The sequence below is a fragment of the Acipenser ruthenus genome, chromosome 1, assembly GCF_902713425.1.
Source record: "Acipenser ruthenus chromosome 1, fAciRut3.2 maternal haplotype, whole genome shotgun sequence".
Classification (NCBI taxonomy): domain Eukaryota; kingdom Metazoa; phylum Chordata; class Actinopteri; order Acipenseriformes; family Acipenseridae; genus Acipenser; species Acipenser ruthenus.
Window position 1 is genome coordinate 37,661,797 of NC_081189.1, and position 18,074 is coordinate 37,679,870.

At 33.8% G+C, this 18,074-nt stretch overlaps 1 protein-coding gene across 1 annotated transcript; it reads left to right on the top strand.

The window, feature by feature from the left end:
• Nucleotides 1–50: 50 nt before the first annotated feature.
• Nucleotides 51–17,434, top strand: LOC117420699 (embigin-like). Its single transcript, XM_059024769.1, has 9 exons — nucleotides 51–429; nucleotides 2,656–2,757; nucleotides 4,758–4,950; nucleotides 5,584–5,672; nucleotides 7,049–7,176; nucleotides 7,773–8,058; nucleotides 8,510–8,537; nucleotides 14,344–14,404; nucleotides 15,022–17,434. The coding sequence occupies exons 1-8, from the start codon at nucleotides 189–191 to the stop codon at nucleotides 14,399–14,401; spliced, it is 1,125 nt and encodes a 374-aa protein (XP_058880752.1). The 5' UTR covers nucleotides 51–188; the 3' UTR covers nucleotides 14,402–14,404; nucleotides 15,022–17,434.
• Nucleotides 17,435–18,074: the final 640 nt, after the last annotated feature.

An 18,074-nucleotide genomic window follows, 5' to 3' on the forward strand; every position in this document is an offset into this window, starting at 1 on the left:
GACTACTAAATTCACATGCATCATAAAAATAACTTACTATTTAATGAATTACAGGAGGCAGGCAGCATGACACAATAAATATATCCCTACTCTGATGAAAGGCTGTGCTGCATCTTGAATTGAATTCTGAAACTATTGGATTTTGCAGAGTAAACCTAGACACAGAGACAGCTTGATTTCCAATCCATATGGTTCGTCATGTTAATAATTTATACAAATCCAGCAGCTGTTCCTGTGTTGCGTCAGCAAGGTTACTGTGCAGAGAAACCTCTAGAGAATTCAATTCTAAACGACGAGCTTTCAGACATCAGGGTGACTCATTCACTGCAGCATCAGGCACAAACACTGCAGATAAAATGCTCTCTACATGGATCTCAGTGTTGATTGGAATCGTCCTGTTTGTCGTCTGTGGATCTCAGGTTATATCAGGTAAATAATCATTGGGTTAAAGGTTTTAATTTTAGAAAACATCATTTTTCTGGTTGATTTAAGGTGACCTTGACAGCACAGCACAGCTGGTGTGCTGATGTAAACTCACCGAGGCATAAATCAGCTTGTCTGTGCTTAAGAAAAGTGTTTTATTATTATTATTATTATTATTATTATTATTATTATTATTATTATTATTGTTAACATGTTATTATCCTGTTGTTGTCTTCATAAATGTTTCACATTTATTTATTTATTTATTTTCCACATCACTTTTTTCCATTTAATATACCAACTTACTTATTTGTGTCATGGTATTCCAGCATTTTATTTACAACTATAAATGCATACACATTTTGTATATAACATGATGTGTGTTAAACCCTTGCCTATGCTCATGATCATACTTCATTGGATGAATTGTGTTAGTATTTCAACCATGCATATTTTACATTTTCTTTTTATAACATGACTACAGAGTTACCAATCATGGGCATTTCTTTATGGTTCAAAGCATAAAAGACAAAAGTTGAATGACTAAATAATACTGTGAAATTGAATTTTGTCTCCCTTTCTGCTTCCTCTCTTGTCTGCTGTATCCATTCTGAATGATTTATGTTACTGCCACTGACACTGTTGGACCAAAGCCAGATTACCCTACCTAGACAATAATCGTTTTCAGCCTATATAAACAACAGTGAATGAATTGGCAGTCTAAATCAGTTCACACCCTTTAGGCATCACAGGTCATAGTAGATGTGAATATGGAGGATGTCACTCATTTCTGACTTAGTTGCTGTTCAAACTGTGGGACCACATTATCACAATTTAAATGCACACCGTTACAAAGCCAACATTTTAATTTTAATTAAACTCTTATTTATCGAAACGTAGAAAACAAATTATCCAAACAGGACAGTCAGTGTATTGCAAACAAGTTAAGTGGAAATTAAAATGGGAGAAAGTAATTATGTAAATTCAATATATCTTATTTTTAATGCATGAATGAATGTAAGTGTCCTCTGGCAATATAACTCATTTTGATTACCAAAATACACAGAACATGATTAGATTAACATATTGTGTTTTTTTGTTTGTTTGTTTGTTTGTTTTTTAATAATACTAATGTGTTCAGGTGCTTTTGTCTGCTCTTCAGATCTAGTAGCCATATACATATATAATACAGGTTATATCAACCACATTGTGCTTATATTAGAAAGCGCCAGCAGTATCCTGGGCATCCAAAATAGTTGATCACGAGATGGCTCTTAGTTCTATCATTCTATAATGATCCTTTGGCTGATCTAGTCTAGTCTATGTTACTGTATATATCTATAACTGATATCATGTCTCTGAACACTGTTTATATGTTTATATGTTACATATATTATTTGAGTGAGGGAATATGTAGCCTACTGTAATTTTGTTTAGAGGGGAAGATATTTATAAATAAAAATAGACAAGTCTATAAAAACACAGACTTTCCTGAACGTCAGAATATGTGCATTTATTGTATTCTGTTTTATATTTTAGTAATAGACTGGAAGTGGTTCTGATCTTATCATAAGCAACCATGCTTTTCTCATTCCAATTCTCATTCTAAAATCTCAATCTTCATGTAAGTCCTAGTTTAAAACTGAGTGACAATATTTTCTTTAAACTATCACCCCTAAATACCCTGTGAGAAGATTCTATATTTGGCTTTTGCTGCCATTAAACGATAAAAGCATCGTACTGGAGCCAGTTGTTCGTTTTTTGTAGGTGGTGCGGAGAAATGTGCCTTATTAGACTTCCCAGATAATAGTTTTAAAACATCTCTTGTTTTTAAGGTATGAAAAGATAAATCTGCTTAAGGTGAACGTTTTTTTTTTCTTGTCTCATGCTTTTGTCCTGGAATACAACCCTCCCAAATATGAATTTAATCAAAAAGCATGCTGAGGAGGAAAGTACTTATAATAAAGTGTACTGAAGCTCTATGCTCTTGTGACATGACTGGAGTTCCGATCTGGCACTAGGATTTAGAGTATACTATAATGAACAATGTATACTCAGTTGTTTTATCTTTGGTATCTGTTTCAGAGTTGCCGGGCTCATTTGAAAATGTTAATATAAAACCTGTTTAGAAAATGTATCTCACTCCCATGTTTCTCATTCACCTCATTCTAAAACAATGGTAAATGTTTTTATTGATTAAATTTGCTGATTTTTAATATATATATTTTTTAGACAAAACAACTATTGCTTCTCCAATTCAAACTGACCAACGGGAGATCAACATAACTGAAATTGCTGTAGACTCGTCAATAGTGAAGAATATTGTTATAAAAGGTACATTTATTGTTGATCTTCACTCATTTCACAATTTTAAACTCTGGTAATTTATGTGGTAAAAAATAATATAGCTCTTCACAATTTTAAGGAAATGAAAAGAAAAAATTGCAGTGCCCTTTTTCCTCTTTAGGACATTGTGATTCAGTGTGGTTTTCAAGCCTATTTACCTGTTCACTTATTAGTCATTGTTATAAAGCTTTCTTTATTATAGCATTTTGAGTTTATTATCAAGTTTCAATACAACTCTAACTTTGAAGGAGTGATAACAATGTGTAACAATTTTTTTATTTTTTTTTTGGTTCCTGGGTAGTAAGTGTTATTTCCTAATTGCTTATGCCTCAAAAGTATAGAAAATGGCTATTATTCCCCACAAACTTTGCTTTTATGACCAGGACAGTGATATTTTGAAATGTACCTATTTTCCAGAACATTCCAGATAGATTCAGTGCTTGGAGTAACTTCTAGAACTTTCTAGAACTTTCCAGTAATATAAATAGTAGTATAAATACTACTAATACATCATATCCTTGATGCTCATCTTGATAAATTCAAGGAGAACATGGGAGCGTACTCGGAGGAGCAAGGCGAGCGCTTCCACCAGGATATAGGATATAAGGACAGTATAACGAGAACATGATGGGAGACTACATTTGGGGGCTGATTCGTGAAAGTGATTTACAGTATAATCGTAAATCTCGAAAATCTACTCACTTCTAAATCTTTTGTAGTCATTTTTGTATTACTTTAGTATAAATACAAGTTAATTTGGATTCATATGTTGTTTTTTCTAACTTTATGTGAACAAAAAGACACAAATTCGCCCATTTTCTCATTGGAAATAGGTATTTCAAAATATCACTGTCCTGGTCACAAAAGCAAAGTTTGTGGGGAATAATAGCCATTTTCTATACTTTTGAGGCATAAGCAATTAGGAAATAACACTTACTACCCAGGAACAAAAATTGTGTTACATAGTGTAACCAAGATTTTAAAATCAATTTTCTTATCTCTTAATAGCACTAGCTAATTGTCACTTGTTTCCCTTTTTCTGGTGTTGAAATTATTTTGGTTATTTGGCTTGCTTCCTGGTACAGGTAACCTAATGTAATTCACTTTATGATGTTTTAAGTTGTTAGGTATTCATTAAATGGAATAAAACATGTTCATAACTCAACACAAAACAAAACACTCCCTCAGTTGCTATTGTTTACACAATTTTTGATTACAAGTCAATAACAATTTGACAGTGTGATTTAATATACAACCTGCTGTGATCAAACTAATGAAGACTACTCATACTTTATAGCAATTGCTTATCTTACCTATTGAAAAATAGTGATTGTAATTCTGGGAAAAATTTCCTAGTATGCACAGCGGTAGTTCATAAACTAGGTCTAAGGAAAAGTCACATGCACGTGACAAATGAGTTACATTTGCTAGTTTCACAACTTATTTTCATTGTCAGTTTACAGGCTCGTTATGGCAATATGGCAGTAAAAATGTCTTAGAAACTAATCAAATAACGTTGTAACGCTGTTGACAAGTCATTTAAATCGTAATGTGTATTTATAACATTAAGAGTGCAGGGATAACACTGGAAGTTCCTCTGCTACGGATACTCGTATATACTCATTACTCGGCACACCCCTGTTTTTTTTATTGTCCTCTTATCTTTAATTTTTGCAATTTTAAAATGTCATTTTGCTAAATATGAGTTTCTTTGATATTTTTGTATAGCCTTAGTAAGGTGCTTCAAGCTTTTCTGAAAAGTCAGGTCAGACCCAAGTTTCTGTAACTTTCCTTCTTCCCAGTTCTGTAGTGGGGTACAAGACTGTTGAAATGGCATTTGAAGGTAACTTTCTTAGTGAGGATGTTTAAAAAAACAAAACTAAATGTTATGTAATATTTGTGAAATTGACAGCAGAGCTTATATAAATCTATTGATGGTACAGCTACAGGTGTAATTTTCTTCCTAATATCTTCAATAACATTTTTAGGACACACAGATCCCTGGATCAAAGCAAACATTGATGTTACACAGCCAACCAATTTAGACTTTTCATGTAAATTGACTGGTCTTCTATATGAACCATCGTCCATCACTGGATTTTGGAGAAAAGATGGCAAAGAGATCCCACAGTCTCGTGTTGTCATACAGAAGAAAGAGACTCAGTATCATCTCCAAATAAAGCAAGTATAATTCTGTTTATTGTATTTTCATATTTACCACAATTCAAAGCACCTTGTCTCAGTTTATTAGGGCTATCGATTAATCACAGTTAAGTTCGCATTAATGTCTTTGGAGATTACATTTTTTAATCGTGCTTTGTATTTATTATTTCTTGACATATCATTTTTTTAAACTGATTTTTGTATAAATACACCATGCCTTTATCAACATCTAGTTTGTTTGTGCTCTGCGCCGGTTACTTCCTGATCCTGATTTCCCCTGTTAACGGAGGGACAGGGATTGGAGAAGTGCGCACTCAAAAACAAAAAAAACCTCCCTCTTTGCACTATAGCCTATTCACACTTGCACACCCGAGCCGAGCTCGACAAAATGACCAGTGTGAAACTAGCCGTACCGTGATGGCTCAGCTCGGATTGGCTCGGCTCGGGTGTGCAAGTGTGAAAAGGCAGAGAGGCAGTGATTCTAACAAAAGAATCACACCCCCCATCCATCATCTGTTTATATTAACACACCAGAATGCTGGTCTTTGATTAGATTAACAATTCAAAATGATATTTGATATACTGCATCAGTTGGAGGAAAACATCTAAAAGAAAAGGTCTTCTCTTGAGTTACAATGTTATTTGTTGCAGGTTTCAAGTTACCGATAACAGCCAACTTGGGAATTACACTTGTGTTTTTGATATTAAACCTGAGGTAGTCGCCAACTTTGTTGTTGAAGGTAAAAAAAAAAAAAGTTTTTCTTTTTCTTGAAATGCTGTTTAAATAATAATAATAATAACAAAACAACCTGTTAGGGGAGACTGCAGCTGACAATAACAAGGCAGATTTCAGCAATATGGCTTCAAACTGTATTTTGAGCAGTAAATAAAATGTGCATCTTATCCAGTGTAAGACTGAAGGTTGCACAAAATGAAATTACTTGTACATTTTGGAACTTTTGTTCAGTCTTTAAGTTACTCTTATTTTCTGAAGAGACCTTATATACTCTGGCCTTGAGAATTGAGAACTGACAAACTTGTAATTCATTCTTATACCTCAAAATGTCCTTATAGTGATTCCAATCAACTGATATAAAAAATAATGAAGTAATTAACACCTTATTTACTGGTCAATTAAAAAAAGAAGAATCTTATTATTGTAATCTGACTAATAAACACTTTTCTACTCAATGTTTTACCCCAAATCGGCTGTTAAACCCATTTTCTTCACTAGCCAGCAGAGAAAAGAAAACAGTAGCCCATCACAGCTTATTCTAATAAACATAACTCTTACACACTGCGTATGTTTAAAAATGCACTGTATACAACAATAATATAGCATTTAGATTTCAAGACCACGTGACATCTTCAAATCATTCTATACATATTTACAGAGATGTCAAATTAAAGAAAGCCACCTAAAGCATTCTTTTTAATAAACTGTAAATCAGTTATTTGTAGTTTGATAATCAATTCAGTAATGGGATGATTGTTTAATTATGTTGAGTCTAAACTGACATTGTGTGGTTGTAGGACTGAATTATAGGTAAGCAGACAAGGCGTGAAAAACTACAGGCCCTAACTATTACTGTTTTGGCTCTTGTTTTATACAATTAATTGTTTTTCTCCTTAGGAGTAAATGCTTTGAAAATATCCTCCTAAAATTCCTTAACTTAAGGAAAGAAAATCCTATAAATAAGTTTCTTGGATGTCAGGTATCCATTAGCATGAATATTGTGAAAAGAATTAGGATTCAGATATTCAAGTATTGTAAAAGATTTTATGTGTTTTATGGGCACACATTTATTGCAAGGGTTTTAACTTTGCCAGCTCTAAATATAAATTGATTCAGTGACCCTTCAACTTTGCTGACCCCATGGTAACAGTATCATGTTTTATACAGTGCATTTCAGTTTTCTTCTTTTATGGAACATTTGAGAATATTGTGCAATGAAATAGAAACCATGCACCAAAAAAGCTTGGAATGTGTTCCGCTGATCTTCTCTTATTGAGGGTAACAGTGTTTTTTTTTTTTTTTTTTTTTACTGTAGATACAGGAGTAAGACATCCATGTTACTTTTTATTATATTTTAACTTTTGCATATATTTTTTTAAGTTCCAGACACTGAAGGCAGAGAAAAACCACTTGTATGTTATGAAGGAGATGCAGTTGTGATGATCTGTAAAAGTCATGAATTTGTTCCAAACACTTGGATTTGGCACAAAGTGAATGGCACTGAAAAGGTAAGGCCTAGAAATGACTGTTTAGTTATCTTTAACAATAAGGCAACAAGACTGCATATGGACAAGATTTGTTATGCAAGATTTTTAAAAAAAAATTGCGAATAAAATTTTTAAAAAATAATAAAGAAGACAAACAAAACAGGTAGCGTCTGAGATAGGGTGTCTACCTCACTGAAGATCTGACTGGAGTTCTCCGCTTTGCACTGTGGATAAGTACGGTGTAAAAATGTCCACCTTTTGCCTGGTTAGGCTTTTTTTTTCTTGTTTGGGGTGTAGGTGGCTGTTGGACATATTTCATGTGAAACCTTGTTAATAAAAAGCTCTTTAGAGCATTTAACTTAAATTCTGTTCTTTCTTCTTTGTTACAACTGGTGTCAACTGAACCCATCTGCCCGATTTAGACATAAGACCCTGTTGTCATGGCCTACCTGGGGTAAGCTTTAATAAAAACAACAGTGTGTCTGGATAAAAGGGTATATTTGCATTCAAGCGTTGGCAGGGTTGTTTTGGCTATAATAAAGGAGGGTTGATTCCCCATGTTGACTGTGTCAGAGTAAAAGACAACTTATATTAATAAAAACTTCTATTTTTTTCAGGCTATTATCAATGCAACAGCAAACCCAGATCGATACATAATGAATATATATAAGGATGGAAATAAAACATCCCTTAAAGTAATGGGTTTAACAGGGAAAGACAGTGGTCTCTTCGGGTGCAGTGCTGTGTATGAGATCGGATCAAGTGAAGGCCATGTTAAAGTCAAAGTTCTTAGTTACATGGTGCCCCTCAAGCCCTTCCTGGCCATCGCTACTGAGGTTATAATTCTGGTATCTTTAATTCTGCTCTATGAGCGGCACACCAAGAAGAAAAAGAATCTTGCAGGTGTGAAAATGTTTTCAATGTGTTTGCTTTTTGATAATTTAACAGAAGCACCAGACTGCAACATGTAATATCTATAAATATATGTATAGAACACAATCTTTTGTGATACCATTTTTTAATGTTTTATTTCACTGTTACTATACCTGTAGGTTACTGTGGGCAATGGGTTCAGTCAGTTATGTGGAAAGGTTTATGGTTGATGTAAAGTTACAAATCAGAACCAGTTTTTAAAATGGATTTAGGAAGAAATCTGCATTGGAACTAGTATGAACATGTTATGTAAAACAGTTTGGAATACAATATATTTGCAGCCTTTAATTGAACATCAATAGTAACTGACCAGGTATTGTATTAGGTGGTTTAGGGGTCGGGGTTGATAGTTGATCACTTTGTTTGTTCAAAACAACTACTGGTAATACATAATTTGCTTTTATTAATTTATCTTTCCCAGATAATGACACTGAACACATGGAAAAACTGTAAGTATTTTTTTAAACTGGATTTTGAGGGGTGTGTTTTCTCGGCCGTTTCAAAACGGATCGGTACTGCATTTCATATGCTCTGTGTCAGTGTGAAGGAGAATTTTTTTGTCGAGTAAATAGTTTCGTGAAAATCTGTGCGGTAGTTTATAAGTTACAGAACCATGAAAAAATGTCTTTTTATGAATTAGCCAGAGTTGTTTTGGCGCTAAAATAACTTAAAAATGGCTGCGTGTTTAAACATCATATCGGGCAGGTGGATAGTACTCATTGGCTAGGAGTGCCTTTTTTTGGAGCCGAAAATATTGATAAAGTATTTAGCGAGTTATTTATATTTTTCTTCGCACATGCACAGTTTATTTTTTGCTAACTGATAAGTTACACATGCGCAGTCGGGCTCCACCACCAAGAGTACGTTAGTGGGTATTTGTCAGTTTTTATTTATTTATTTTTTTAAATGCTTCCGACCTTAACTCAGTCTGTGAAGCTAAACCCTGGATGCAGTACCATGATTGATAGTGCTATCGCCAGTGGGGACACCAGTAGTTGATGTAGCAACTAATTAAATTGTATCTCTTTTAAATATTTACAGCCAAGATATATATTTTGTTTATATGCATTATATACACTTTAAAACATAAGCATAAAAGATCTATAGTCGTAACACTAATATATTGTGTATGATAATGTATTACAAACAATATAATGTTAATGATAATTAATATTACAAAATGTTTGAGGGTTTGTTTCCGAACACAACAATAACGTAATAAATTGCTCACAAACAATTATGGATTTGCAATAATTGACTGAGGATTTATGTTCAAAACCCTCCTTCCGTGTGAACTGTGATGCACAATACATACAGTATAGTTGTGAATACAGTAGGGTAGCTCAATTTGAACAAAAATAAAGTAAAAGCGGTGCTTAAGAGTGTTTTTTCTATAATTTTTGTATGTGATTTAACCCAGCGTTTGGTTTACATGTTGAAATCCCTAACGGAGTTACAAGTATCCGGGAGATCCTGTTGTTCATGATTATTAGGCTATTATCTTGTTTATATTAAGCGATGAAATGGTTGAATCGATTGTATGGAAATGTGCTGCTCTCCTCCTAATGATGCCATTTGAATCATTTTAAAATAAAGTATACATATAAATATAATAACAACATGAATAAAAAATAAAAAAGAGAAAAACCACAACGAAAGTGATTTCTAATTGTTCTATTGAACGGTATAAATTAAAGTAGAGATTCAGCTTTATAATAAAACAAATAATTATTACATAACAAGCATAAAATGAAAAATAACATTGGAAACCTAATTTTATACTTTGACAAAAGTATAAAATTTTGTGTGCCCACCCTTTGCTTCCTTTACAGCTTGCAGTCTTTTTTTGTATTTTAAAACCAGTTACTGGCATCTTTCCGGAGATATTTTTGCCCATTCTTCAACACCTACAGCTTTGAGTTCTGCAATCGACTTTAGGTTTCCTTTTTGCAACAGCAGCCTTCAAGTCAATCTACAACATCTCAATGGGAGATCTGGAAGAGTCTGGGGACTGAGATGGCCAATCCATAACTGTAATCTTCCTTTTTTTCAGAAATTCCTTTGTAGACTTCGCAGAATGCTTAGGGTCATTAGACTGCTGGAATACAAACCTCTGTCCAATAAGCCTTCTAGCACTGGGTAACAAATGAGGGGCCTATGTACTAAGAGTTGTGCATGCGCAAATATCAAGTTGTGCATGCAGAAAAATGCGACATATGTACAAAAGGGAAATGCCAAGTGCATCTCGAAAAATGTGCATATGCAAATTTGCAAGGGCAACTTTACGTCTCTGCAACAAGATGCTCCAAGAAGTAGGTAGATAGGTCATTAGCATCTCATTGGCCTCTGAGGTGCTCCTGATTACACATGAAGACCAGATGCACCTGTGCATAATGATATGCACTAAAGTGAGCATCTAATCGCTCCATTACTTGCACACGCTTAACTTTGCGCCACGTAGGACGGCATAGATTATGTGACGGGGCTATAAAAAGGTGTGCTTGTGTGAGTCTATTCTCCAGACAGAGAAGTCATGAAAAACTCATGCCATACGGTATTTCTTTTCATGGGCAGATGTATCAATAACAAAAAATGCTGTATGTCATGGCCTTTAATGAGATATATTTTATACCAAGAATGCATACAGCAGTAACAAGTAAGTTTTTTGCACGTTTTATCATCATCTGATATTTATGATGTACAGTATTGAGATGGTTTAACAATGGTAATGAAAATTTATATATAGTTGTAAATTAAATAAGGGTGTTTAAAATATTAAAGGTGCCCCTATCAAAACCTTCATAGTTGTTTTAAACAATACACAGTATGCAATATAATGCATTTGCATTGCAGAGCGTCGAAAGTTTCTGTAGCCATGAGAACGATCTATTGATTGCCATTATCCCTTTGTCTGTGTGAAAGGGTTATGACAGCATTATACCAACATAGTTTGCGCAATTTTGTGCTGTGTAAATGGGTATTTTAAAGAATTTATTTAAAGTCTCTGAGACGGCTCAGTAGCGGCATTTATGTGTGAAAGAGGTATTGGACATGGTGCCAGGATTTCAAGCAACAGCCACACAATTCCCCCTTGAGCCAAATCCAGAGCCTACATTGCTCTGATGCGCAGCGCATTCACTTCATTTAAATACTACGGCCCACATTCTGATGCACAGGTGCAGTTTTCAACACTCCGCAGTTAATACGTAGCCCGCAGCTTTTGAGATGCGCACTTGCACAGCTCAAATTAAATACAGACCTGCATCTAATTGCACTTGCCAGTACATAGGCCCCCTGAAATCTTGATATTTCGTATCATTCATTGATCCTTCTACAATACAAAGGTCGCCAGTGCCTGAGGAAGAAAAGCAAGCCCATACCATCACACGATCTCCACCATGTTTAACACTGGGATTCACTTTTCTTTAAATTTTTCTCCTCTCTTCCTCCAAACAATTGTTGCTTTCTTGGTGAAAAAAGTTATATATTTTGGATTCGTCTGACCATAAACTCACCAGGCTTCTTCAAGTATTCAGTGGAAAACTCCAATCGCTTTCTTTTGTGTAATGTTTTTAACAAAGGTTTGCATCTTGGTTTTCACCCATGGACATTCATCTTCTTATGGTATCGTTGAATTGTTTGTTCGTGAATTTCTTGACCATCTTCCTCAATTGTCAAATCTTTTGCAGTAATCCGAGGATTTTGCTAGGCTGCTCAAATGATTCTTCTTCCAGATTTTGAAGAAATCTTTCTTGGTCTTCCACACCTGGAGCTAGTTGCAGTAGTTCCTGTTCTCCTGTGTTTGTCAATAATAGCCTACATGCTTTTTGGTAAACCGAGTCTTTCTGCTGTTTTTCTGGCAGTTTCTCCTTTTTCATTTAGTTGTATCACTGTTATTTTGAGATTGTTGCTGTACTCTTTAGTTTTAACCATTTGTGTTGCTTTTTTGAATCACAAATTTCCAATTTATTTTGATGATTATGTATTTATTTATTCTATAATTATCACCAGGTGTTGGTTTTCAATCATGATAATCATCAATAATAATCAGCAATGAATGGGTTTCATACGAAATATGTTGATTGCCCATATAAGTATGAAATTAGTTTTTGCATGTTATGTAATAATGTGTTGTTTTATTAGAAAGCTGAATCTCTACTTTAATTTTTATCTTTCAATAGGACAATTATAGAAATCACTTTCTCGGTTTATATATATATATATATATATATATATATATATATATATATATATATATATATATATACACACACACACACACACACACACACACACACACAGTCAATTCTCATTAATACAAATTTCAAGGGACCTGCAAATTTCAATTACAGTACAATGAAAAGCATTATAAATGTAAAAGTACTTGATTGATTTTCATTTGATTGAAAATATGGTGCACTTTTAAAAAGTATACATTGCAACTTGAAATCTGCATTTCCTGTTCTGATCACAGTCATTTTTAAACCACAAAACCAAGGAATCCTCCACATCAAAGTATTGAGTATTGACTTGCATCCACAGTTTTGCTGTTCATAGGCCTTTATAATTGTATCCCAGTTTTTCAGAATGGTTGAGAACTGTTCACAGGAATGTTGAAATCTGCAGCAACATCTTTCTTTTTTTGTACGGTGGTGCATTATCCACCACTTTTGTCTGCAAGGATAATGATTTTTTTTTTTGATCTGACCTCTAATTTCTCTGCTTCATGGAAATGGCATGAGCAAATGCATGAACACTATGGCAAAACAATTCGGATCAGCAGTCCCAAAACAACACTAAACTACAGTTATGAACTAGGGCATTCATTTTCAGTGTTGGGCATGTTACTGAAAAAATGTTACTTCTTACACGTTAATTCATAAAAAAAAAATAATATAATGTCCTTAATTATTACTTAATAAAAAAGTATCACGTTATATTACTCGTTATACTTATTTCGCTTGTCTTATCCTGCGAAACAGTTGTTTACTATTTAACTGTATGTCTGGTAATTTATTTATTAAATGTGTCAAGCAGGTTTTTAAAATGTTTGTAGTATAAGAAACAAACTGACTGGATACAGGAAATAGTAAACTGTAATCATTACAATACATGCGACTTTACGCAACTCATAAGGAGTGGAAAATAAAAAAAAAAAGTTACATAAAGTTTTTTTATAAGAGAATAGTGAGCGTTAGTTGGGAAAAACTGACAATTACTTAGCGTAATAGATATACACGTATTTTGCAGATACATACTTATGCATCGATTAAACTAGTATTTTTCGTATGTATGCAATTTCAGTTCTTCAATGCTTAGATTCAGTCAAACTATTTTAAACGTTTAGTTTATAAATCTAAATAGTCGTTGTTGTTATATCAAAATAGCTTAGGTTACTGGAAAAAAAAGCTGTTTATGTACCCGCCGCGATCTTTGTGATGCCTTTATTAAGCTCTGTACTCAAGCCAGTTAATCTTGATTGTGTGCACTCACACAATAAAAGCTGTGTTCAGGGTTTCCAAGTGTTCAAGGAAAATAGCAGTTACATCTTTAGGGACTGCTGTAAGCCGAATTGTTTCCTGTTTGACTGCGTGTCATGCTGACTGGAAATACAATAAAGAGCAGTTCACATTTCCGGTTGCAACTGAACTGAAATATACTTTGGCTTTAAAACAAGAAAAGGCCACCAATGTAGGTGTATATCAGAGAAAAGGTATCGAGACAAGCTTGTTTATTTTTTGTGGAAAGTAACTAATATTATTACTCCCAATAAAAATCGAACAAATTATATTACCTTGTTATTGGCAAAAGTAATATCATTACATGAATGTGTTACTTAGGTAACGAGTTACCCCAACTTTGATCGTTTTATTAAAATTTTTCTTCCCTGGGGGTTGCAAAATAATTTGCACAAACAGGAAATTTGTGTTACGTGAATACGTATTATAAGAAGTCATTTGCTTCTTGGACGGGACCGTGTAGAACATTCGTAGTATCAATAAATTAGTTAAATTCAAGTTTTTCTTAAGAGCATTCATATATGTGTGTATATATATATATATATATATATATATATATATATATATATATATATATATATATATATATATATATACACACATTATATATATATATATATATATATATATATATATATATATATATATATATATATATATATATATATATATATAATTATTCATTAGTATTAACAATAAACAATTACAATGGTAACATATTTTCATTCCATTTAAGAAAAACTGAGGAAAGTAATGGAGTAGGAGAAAGCACTACAAGACACAGAAACGTTTAAAAGGTAAGATAGTTCAGACTTTTTAACCTTATGGAACAAACATATATTTTTAATATTTGGTAGAAAAGTATGATCCTTATGTCTGTAATCCATATATTTATTTTATATGGATTACAGACTAATGAAAATATATGATGCACCATATATTTTCAACATATAAAATAAATATATGGATTACAGACTAAAATATATTTAAAAGGGGCTAATTTCTATATATGAAAAATATAAGGATCATACTTTTCTACCATATATTAAAAAATATGTTTTTTTTTCCATAAGGGTAAACAATACAGCCTATATTATCATTTAGTTGCTGTCTTGAAATAAAGAAAGGTACAGTACCTTGTGTGCAAAAGAAGCAACACATTAAAACAGATAAACACTTCAATGGTGTAATGTGAAGTAAACTCCTTCTTTTGGTTTAGTGCTTATTTATGCAACATACAAATTCTCATTACAATGTGATTCGCAATCAATCACATAATTTTCTATGACATTACATGTTTTATATTAAGAAATCACATCACAAGTAAGAAAGGTGTTTTTAAATGCTTTCATTCCCAATGTTTAGTCCTTTAGAGTCCTCATCAATCCTTTTACAGTGTAGTTTTCTTTTACAGGAAAACCGAAAGCAGAAAGCATCAATTATCAACATTAATTCCTAAGCAGGTTCTGATACTTGCTTGTTGTGAGAGTGACATGAAGTTGTGTAGCTGTAGTTTTCACTGATCTCTTCTCCCCCTCTAAACCCATATGGAAATATCCATGCATAAACAACCTTCAATGTTAACATAAAGCCAAGGCCTATTTGTACTCTGTGTGTATCTCAGATTATGTGTTTATCTCAGATTTAAAAGGATTACTGTATCATATCTGCTGGCCATGAATATATTTCAAGATGACTGACTAGCCATGTGGATAAAGGTATTATATAGATGTACAATATTGACATTTTATAATTATAAACATTTATCTGGTGAATACTGCAATGTTAAATATTTACAGATTTTATCCAGTTTGTTTAAATGGATTGTTTCACAGTATCCCCACCCAGTCCTATGTGTCTTTGGTTTCCCACAGCCTGTCTATCTGTGTTATCCCTGGCTCTGTCTGACTCTCTCTATCATTGTAACATTGCCTGCTCCTTAAAACAAGTACATCTGCAAATCATTCAGGTAAATCGTCACGTGGAGTCCACTGCCCAATTCAAATAAACAAAAGGGCAATTACAGCTCAGAGAATAAAATAATTAAGGCCTTTACAATATCACCTGAAGCAGGTATAAACTGAGGTTTCAGCTCATGCTGATTTGATGTTGTAAAACACAAGCTCCTGTTTTACTGCCATGAGACAGGTTTATCCAGTACAATGCAAATGCTAAATAGTGAAGCAATACCTATCAAATAAAGAATCACATGAGTCCACTTTTAAATAAAACTGCCTTGCTGAGGAGGATCTTATAGATGCAATCAGACCTTTACTCCTTTTTCTAGATGTCATTATACACATACCAGACTAAGGCATTTACAATAGGACGTTTTCACAAAATGTAATCTGGGACTAATAGAAAAAAATGATGCCACGAACCTTGATGTGGATATGCCATAATAGAATGGCATAACTTATCAGGAAATTATCATTTTAAATTGAGAAGCACTAAAACACCGATTCTTAGGGCAGTGTCGTTATTTATTCTGTATGTGGGATTTCAGTGTAGTTTTTTTTAGTAAAACCCCACTGTTAATCGTAGGTTTGCTATGTTAAGTAAGTACTCTATAAATAGATTCAGGATCCTCAAGGCAATATTATTTTATTCATTAAAACACAGTAACAAAATAATACCCTGTGTGTAGAAAAGATAAAGGTAACACCATTGTTGTGATGCTGATGTTGTGTGTATTGTAGAACATCTAAATATGCATAGTAATCATTCAGGGATGAGTCCAAAATGAATAACGTGTGAGCTTCCCTGCAATCTTACTACAGTTTTAAAGTTCAGTGAAAAATGAAATTTAAACTGTTTTGCTCACACCTTTGCAAGGCAGTTATGCGTGACCAAAGCAGTTAAAAGGTGTATATATGTTTTTAAAGCTTGGCAATACTAGATTTCTGACATGCAAGTACTGTATTTTGCATTGCTTATCCAAATTCTGCAACCACGCACATTTTCAAGCTTGCCTTAACACACAAAACAAATTAAATGTCAATAAAAAAATTTGAAGCCTGGCATTTGAGATATGTTTTGCCTTTGAATGTAAAACCTTGTATATAATGTTTTACCTCCACTAGAATCTTTTTAACTTATTTGGCCAATAAACTAATTTATGTAATGTCATTTGTTTTCAATATATGTGTTCAGTAAACACATTTTAAAACAGTATGGCATGCTTTATGTCTTTTTTTAACTCACCAAAAGGGCTGAACCTGTGGGGCTGTGAAACAGGGGTCTTGCTACCTGTGATGTACTTGATTTGGAATAATTGATTGATTTCGCTGGATGATGTGCATGCGTGTTCACTGCTTGATTGACAGTAGATGGAGAAAGATGTCTGGGATTGACTCGCCCCGCAGGCGCGCAAGTTTATTTACACAGTACAGGAACCCCACGTGACACTACCAGCAATGGTAGCTCATTTGGGACATACGGTTTGAAGAGGCAGGAAATATGTGATATGATATCTAAAGGGTTAAAAACGGTTGTGTGGTGTTGTGAGTACTGTGCATTATCGTGTTGTGTTCTGAGCACAGCACATTCTGGTGAGACTTGCTCGAGATGTGTTTCTCAAAAGATAGTTAGGACGCTGTTATGTCTAGTTTGAAGCAAAGCTGCTTAGTTAAAAACAACCCCTTATAAGGGAATCTTCATCTTTGAGAAAGTTCTATAATCATGACGTGTTAATTTGCCTATTTGTTGCTATGCTAATCCTGTATAAATATTGTGCTACCTTGTCAATAATCAAAAGAGAGTGTGTTCCTGTAACCGCTGCTGCTCTTCCCATGCTCGCATTGTATTAAAGCTTCTTGAAACTGCTATCGAGTGGAGTCATCAGTCATTTCACATTAAACAGGATTTTACCAACTACAGATCCCGCTTCCACACTTGTCTATAACTCGGGCAGTTCATCCAACTCCAACCTTGGATATACACTTGATGCTGCGTTTCCTTAACCCAGTTGTTCAGCAGCACAGATGGATCGATGCTTGCGCAGTTGAGGCGAATGCAACCACCACAGCCAGACAAAGCTCTGACCCCTATGGCTTACAGCAGCCCCGATCTGTATCGGGACCCTTTTATTCCTGGCGCTCTGCTGCACCACACCCACCTGCTGATTAGGAGCTCATGATTTTGAGGGACATTTCCAGTAGGCTGAACAATCACTGTCTATCACTTCTTTACAACACTTATTCTTACCACTGGAGATCACCAAGAGCAACCTGAAAATAAAATAAAGTGTGTCAGCCTGGGAAATACTGTATATAGTGTATTCTATGACTGATGAATGTGCATATTTATTGATATAAGTTCTTCATATCTTCAATGTCATCAAAATGAATATTGTGTTTTTAAACCACAGCAATGTCTTTGTGTAAAAGATGTAGGTGTGACAAGGTAATTTTGCTTCAAGCACACAAACATATCCTTCTGCCCTTTGTTTTCAAAAATAAGACATGG

Bases quoted from the DNA above. Each gene is read 5' to 3' on its own strand.
- LOC117420699 (XM_059024769.1), top strand. From the start codon at position 189: ATGGTTCGTCATGTTAATAATTTATACAAATCCAGCAGCTGTTCCTGT. The intron at 7,177-7,772 runs GTAAGGCCTAGA...TATTTTTTTCAG, and splicing joins AAGTGAATGGCACTGAAAAG to GCTATTATCAATGCAACAGC. The intron at 8,059-8,509 runs GTGTGAAAATGT...TATCTTTCCCAG, and splicing joins GAAGAAAAAGAATCTTGCAG to ATAATGACACTGAACACATG.